The sequence below is a fragment of the Lontra canadensis genome, unplaced genomic scaffold (genome assembly GCF_010015895.1).
Source record: "Lontra canadensis isolate GAN:19392208 unplaced genomic scaffold, GSC_riverotter_1.0 scaffold155, whole genome shotgun sequence".
NCBI lineage: Eukaryota > Metazoa > Chordata > Mammalia > Carnivora > Mustelidae > Lontra > Lontra canadensis.
In genome coordinates, this window is record NW_022631149.1 from 1,803,424 (window position 1) to 1,810,646 (window position 7,223).

At 43.1% G+C, this 7,223-nt stretch overlaps 1 protein-coding gene across 1 annotated transcript; it reads right to left on the reverse strand.

The window, feature by feature from the left end:
• Positions 1-514: 514 nt before the first annotated feature.
• On the reverse strand, positions 515-1,137 carry LOC116859461 (cofilin-1). Its single transcript, XM_032844775.1, has one exon. The coding sequence runs from the start codon at positions 1,087-1,089 to the stop codon at positions 589-591; it is 501 nt and encodes a 166-aa protein (XP_032700666.1). The 5' UTR covers positions 1,090-1,137; the 3' UTR covers positions 515-588.
• Between the last annotated feature and the right edge of the window lie 6,086 nt (positions 1,138-7,223).

Below are 7,223 nucleotides of genomic sequence, written 5' to 3' on the forward strand. Positions count from 1 at the left end.
CTGTAACCCAGGACCCTAATATGGTGACCTGAGCCCAAGTCAGATTCTTTTTTTTTGTTGTTGTTGTTGTGTGTGTGTTGGTTTTTTTTTTAATTGAAGGTCCCTTACTGGTCCTGCTTCCACGGGTGGCCAAGACCAGGGGAAAAGGGGAGGGGAACCAGGCGGCGCAAGGAGGGGTCATCTCCACAATATTCCATTTATACACAGAACTAAACAGACAAGCACGGAGTCACTATTGTGGTTAGAAGTTGGCAGCATGGGAAAAGGGAGGAACAGGTGGGGAATTGGGGTGTCGTTAAAAAAAATACAGGCCCCCCCAAACTGGGGTGCCTGGGGGGAACTTGGTCTGCTTCAACCCAAGAGGAATCAGATCAGAAGCGGTTTGGGAAGGCCAGAACCGTCAGGGATAGAGGGAAGAGGAAGGTCCAGGGGGTGAGGGGGGCTGTTTGGCAACTGGGGTGAAGGGATTGCCCTCCCCCTGCTGGGATCCCCCCAGCCCCTCCGGTCTGGCAGGAAGGGGGCAGCCTGCAACCCCCATGGGCAGGGTCTGGGGCTGCCAGATGCTCCAGGCAGGGGGCTGGAGGGGGCTCACAAAGGCTTGCCCTCCAGGGAGATGACGACACTGCCCCCCAGTTTCTCTGCCAGGGTGCAGCGGTCCTTGACCTCCTCGTAGCAGTTTGCTTGTAATTCATGTTTGATCCCCGTCAGCTTTTTCTTGATGGCATCCTTGGAGCTGGCATAAATCATTTTGCTCTTGAGGGGTGCAGACTCAGGTGCCCAGAAGATAAACACCAGGTCCTCCTTCTTGCTCTCCTTGGTCTCATAGGTTGCGTCGTAGAGGGCATAGCGGCAGTCCTTGTCTGGCAGCATCTTGACAAAGGTGGCGTAGGGGTCGTCTACAGTCTGGCCCACATCACCCACCAGGATCTCCTTGCCCTCCTCCAAGATGATGTTCTTCTTGTCCTCGCTCAGGCAGAAGAGCACCGCCTTCTTGCGCTTCTTCACCTCCTCTGGTGTCGAGGACTTGCGCACCTTCATGTCATTGAACACTTTGATGACACCATCAGAGACCGCCACGCCGGAGGCCATGTTTCCGAAAGCGAAAAGGAGATAGCAAGGAGAGTTAGGAGAGGTGAGAGCCCCCAAGTCAGATTCTTAACAGACTGAGCCACCCAGGCACCCATGGAAGAATGCATTTTAAATGTCTGGAGAAAAGAACTGGGGAACTGGGAGCTCAAGGAACTTACTTTTTCACTGTATGTCCCTTTGCACTATTGGATTTTTTTTTTTAACCATAAGCATATATTTACCAATGAGGAAACTGAGGCTCAAACAAGGTTAAGTAACTTACCCAAAGCTACACAGGTGGTAATGAAACTAACAGTATACAAGTATGAACCATTCAGCCAATCAGTAAGACAGCGCTATTTCTAAGTATAGACCTTTGAACGTATCCCTGTTAAATTTCATCATTTGTATCCAGAGGACCCGTTGGCCAAGCTCTCGTTGAGTCATGATTCTGGATCCATTTCATTCATCTTTATGATACCCTTAAATCTGGCAAGCATGCTTTCCAAGTTTCCACCCACATTATTGATGAAAATGTTTAACACATGACAAGGCTTTAGCAGAGCTCTGCTGGTGAAGCTAGGATCCCTCCAGGATCTCATCAATCCATCTCTTTGGGTAATGAGCTGGCTACCAGTCCAAATGATTGTGCCATCTATCAATTCCACTCACATCCCCCCATTTACCCTTGACCAAAGGTTATCTGAAGAGCCAGACGTTTTACTGCAAAGTGTCCACAGCCTTCCCTTGCTCAGTGAGCTATTCTGAAACCTCTTCTACAGTGGGGATTTCAAATTAATAAATGATTGGTTTCTTTATTATGTTCTGCAGGCTTCTGAAGTTTACAACCTAGCCAATCCCCCGGAACTCAGACGGTTTCAGGAAGACTGATCTCCACCCCCAAATTTCTCATAACACATTTGAACAGAACATTTTAAAAAGCAGAGATATACAACTGTTTTCCCACTGGAGTCAGCCCACTGCCACCCAAAATAACCCAGACAACTGAACACAACAGCTGGCAAAAGGACAGCCGTCTCTAGTCATGGGGGGAAGGGAGTGAAATGTATGCTAGGGAAGAAGCGCTCTTTGCAACAAACCCTTGCTCTATTTCTATCTAAAACACACAGGCTGTAGTCAAAGTGTTGAGGAAGACCATAGTTTCTGCCTTCCCCTGTCATCACACACCATGGCATTGAATGGACATGTGTAACCTTCATAGAATACAACTGCTATGTTTCTGGTAAGTTTACTGCAAAGCAGAATTTAAGGAATTCATTTTTTCCTTGACTTGCCCACCACATTGGAGCCATGCTGCCCTGCAAAGAATTTGGTTTCCTGACGATTAAAAAAAATGATACACATGCAGCAGAATTTTCAATTACATATTTTAGAGAAAAACAATGTGATTAACACTAAAATAATAAGTAACATGTTTTACTCAAAATGTCACAGAATAGGATGACTAAGAGCAAAAGCACTGTAAAATGTCAAATTCCAGTCATAGGATGACTTAGCTAATATTGCCTCATATGTTTTTCCACTATGAGAGCTCAGTTTTATGCCATTTCTAATGCTTTCCCCATTTTAGATCTGCCATTCCCCTTCTCGGACGGCTTCATCAGATTAAGTCTGTATCATTTGTTAAACAATTTGCTTAAGGGGTGCCTGGGTGGCTCAGTTGGTTACGTATCTGCCTTCGGCTCCAGTTGTGGCCTCAGGGTCCTGGGATCGAGTCATTGGGCTCCCTGCTCAGCGGGGAGTCTGCCTCTCCCTCTGCCCCACACCCCCGCCTTGTGCGCAAGCACAGGAGTGCAGGCACACACTCTCTCTCAAATAAACAAATAAAATCTTTTTAAAAAAATTATTTGCTGGGAACCTGGCTGGCTCAGTGGGTTAAAGCGTCTGCCTTTGGCTCAGGTCATGATCCAGAATCATGACTCAAAAAGAGCTTGGCCAACTGGTCCTATGGATACAAATGTTGAAATTTAACAGGGTTCCGGGATCCAGCCCCAAGTCCGGCTTCATGCTTAGCAGAAGTCTGCTTCTCCTACTACCCCTCCACCACAACTTGTGCTCTCTCTCTCATTCTCCGTCTGAAATGAAATATTTTTAAAAACATTATTCGCTTTGATGGAAATTAACGATGTATAAAGTAGGTCTGTTTAGGGACACCTAGGTGGCTCAGCTGGTTAAGCATCTGCCTTCCGGTGGGGTCATGATTCCAGGGTCTTGGGATGGAGTCCCACAGAAGCCTGCTTCTGCTTCTCCTTCTGCCTGCTGTTCCCCTTGCTTGTGCTCTCTCTCTCTGACAAGTAAATGAAATCTTTTTCAAAAATTAAATAAATAAAATAAGAATAAAAAAAAAAAAACTAAAGTAGAGCTGTTTAAATATGCAGTTGACTGGCAGCTGCTTAATGTCCCAAAAATGATGAGTAAACTACACTGTGACTCTACTATTCCCGATCTAATGGTTAAAATGGTTGTATTGCTCACTGAGCCATGTTAATGTATCAAAACAGTGGCCATTGAGATGCAAAATGCCAATCAAAGTTACTCTTTGCTGTCTTTTATCATTCCAGGATAGAGTAAGGATAGCTAACTTTACTGAGCATTCACTATATACTATATCCTAAATACTGTGTGAAGTGTTTTATGTGCATTTTCACATCTAAGGCTGATAACAACCCTACAAAATAGAAAGCATTGTTTTCCCCATTTCACAGAAGAAACTGAGGCACAGAGGGGCTAAGCAATTTGACAAAGATCACATGGGCAGTAGCAGAATCTCGTATGAAGCCAGATTAATTTCAGAGCCTGAACTCAGCCACTACCCTAGGAAAAGAATGGGGCCTTTCTTCATTTCTTTCTTTTTTTGAAGATCTCATTTTTAAGTAATCTCTACACCGAACATGGGACTCAAACTCACAACCCTGAGACCAAGAGTTGCATACTCTACCAACTGAGCCAGCCATGCATCTCCAAATTGGGCACTTTTGTTGATGATGGATGGGGGGAATAGATATAAAAGCAGCAACTTTGTTGTTTTTTTAAACAATGAGGTTGCAAAAAAAAAAATACACATGCACAAAAATGAGGTTGCTGTTTTTATTTACTAAATGAATTTCTTGATTTCGGAGTTTCTCTAAATCCATGAATGACAAATGAGAGACACCTATCTACTTCAGTTGGACTCTGTACACTTACCAGGAACACATTAATTAGTTCAGTGCTCTTAAGACTCAACTCTCTTAAGGAGAACCCTCCTGCACTGTTGGTGGGGTGCAAACTGGTGCAGCCACTCTGGATAACATCATGGAGGTTCCTCAAGATGGTAAAAATAGTTAACCTATGACCCAGAAATTGCACTACTAGGTATTTACCCCAAAGATACAAATGTAGTGATCCGAAGGGTCACAGGCACCCCAATGTTTATAGCAGCAACGTCCACAATAGCCAAACTATGTAAAGAGCCTAGATGCCCATTGACAGATGAATGGATAAAGAAGATGTGGTACATATATGCACTGGAATACTATGCAGCCATCAAAAAGGAAAGCTTGTCATTTGCAACTATGTGGCTGGAACTAGAGGGTATTATGCTAAGCAAAATAAGTCAATCAGAGAAAGACAATTATATGATCTCACTGACATTGACAATTTGACAAACAAGGCAGAGGATCACAGGGGAAGAGAGGAAAAAATGAAATAAGACAAAACCAGAGAGGGAGATAAACCATAAGAGACTCTTAATCTCAGGAAACAAACTGAGGTTTGCTGGAGGGGAGGGGGCTAGGAGGGATGGGGTGGCTGGATGATGGACATTGGGGAGGGTATGTGCTATGGTGGTCGCTGTAAATTATGTAAGACTGGAGAATTACAGACCTGTACTCCTGAAACAAATAATACATTGTATGTTAATAAAATAAACAAACAAAAAAGACTGAACTCTCTTTTGCATATAAATTATTGAAAATCCCAATGCGGGGCTCGATCCCAGGACCCCGGGACCATGACCTGAGCTGAAGGCAGAAGCTTAACTGACTAAGCCACCCAGGCATCCCTGATACTGATATTTTACATTATTGTTTTATAGTTAAATAGTCATATTAGAAAACAGGGATTCTAAAACAATGATCCTCTTTTTTAAGTGTACTTAAAAATATATATACTAACCAGGGCACCTGGATGGCTCAGTCTGACTCTTGATTTCAGCTCAGATCCTGCTCTCAGGGTGGTGAGATTGAGCCCTGCATTGGACTCCACACTGGACATGGAGCCTATTTAAGATTCTCTCTCTCCCTCTCCCCCTCCCCTTCTCTCCCTCTCCAAAAAAAAAAAAAAAAAAAAACAAAAAAAAAAAAACAACGAAACACACACACACACATACACACACACGCACACACACTAACCAAGTGAGCTGCACCCTGATCTCTGAATTATACACAGGTCCTTCTCCCAACCCCCTATAACCTCTCTTCTCTATAAAGTCTCTCACAGTCCCTCTTGAGTAACAACTGCCTGATTATCACAAAACCAGTCCTACATCTTTTCCCCTGAAATATGTGCAAATCACTAATCTTTTACTCTCACTCTAAAATAAATCTCCTGTCCACATCCCAAATCAGTTACTGCTTTTATGCTGTGTCTCTTGATTTAGGAGAGGTAACAATTATTATTATTTCTAGTATTAGTCATGGTTTCCAGAGAAGAGCAAGGCTATAATTCAAACTTAACTGCAATTGGTAAATCAGGCAAGTGAAAAACAGCAGAAGCCCATAATTTAAATCCTCTTTAAGTTCTTAATCTAAGCCTCTGACATTTGAATTAGGAACAATAATATATAGTTAAAATTAAACCATGAAGCAAGCCTATATAAATTACAATAAAATCTAATTCTATCACCCAGAAACTCATAAATTAAGATGCGAGATTAAAACTCTGCTCTTAATTCTTAGTATTATACCTTAATACTGCAATATATAACATGTTTAATAGATGTATACTTTGGTTTCATTTAAATTGCCTGTTATATAGAGTAAGGCCTTTTGATCTTAACTAAAAGCCAGTAATTTGTGGCTGACAAGTTATTCCTCTGAAAACATATTTTTCCAATTAATGAAATTCCAGAAAGCATTTTTATGTCATTAAATCTACACTCCACTTATTCTCAGTAACAGAAATTATATCCTCTTTTCTCTTAATTGTGATTTAAGTCTAGACTCTTTTTCCCATCCCCTACTTTTTTCCCTTTGATGCTGGTTTTCTAAGAATCAGCTAAGATTAGCTAAATTGCATGAGACTGGAAATATAGCTTATAAAAAGAAAAATTACCACACTACTTCAGAGGGTGCAAGGGTAGGTGGTCTTTGATGCTGTGTCCCCAGATTTTTTTCTTTTTTTTTATATTTTATTTATTTATTTGACAGACAGAGATCACAAGAAGGCAGAAAGGCAGGCAGAGAGAGAGGGAAGCAGGCTCCCTGCTGAGCAGAGAGCCCGATGTGGGGCTCGATCCCAGGACCCTGAGATCATGACCTGAGCTGAAGGCAGAGGCTTTAACCCACTGAGCCACCCAGGCACCCTCTATGTCCCCAGATTACATATGAATGGCCACCACATTGGGGTGGCAATCATCATTTCCCCTTAGTTCTATTGCAGGCCACTCTCCCTCTCTTACTAGTTTATTTTGTCCTGGGGTTAGTAGTACCTCTTCCATTTAGCCCTGGTCCCATCTTGCCTAAGTGCTGACAGACAAATGGACACCTAAAAAAGAAAGGTATGCCACTAACGTTCCTCGAATCCTTTTTGGTGCCAGGCGCTGGGCCAAGCATTTTTACATGTCCCGCCACTTAATTTTATATCAACCCCACGAAACTGGAGCTATTATCCCCATTGGACAGGTGATACCCACGGGGTAAACTATCAGCTTTGCACACCAGAGCAGAGAGGCCTGATCTGAATCGCAATGAAGTATGTCACTCCCAATTGTTCTGCAGCTAGTAGGAGAGACATTGCTAGTTTCATGAGAGCCTTGGGCCCGCGGTTATCTAGAACCAGGCTTCCTCCCTTTGTGCCCACAAAGCCAAGTTTAAGGGAGTACAATCTGTGCAATCACAGGGAGCTCCCACTCACAAGGGCCAGTGTTTGATTTA

What these genes read in the sequence shown, in the direction of transcription:
- LOC116859461 (XM_032844775.1), bottom strand. Translation starts at nt 1,089, where the DNA reads ATGGCCTCCGGCGTGGCGGTCTCTGATGGTGTCATCAAAGTGTTCAAT.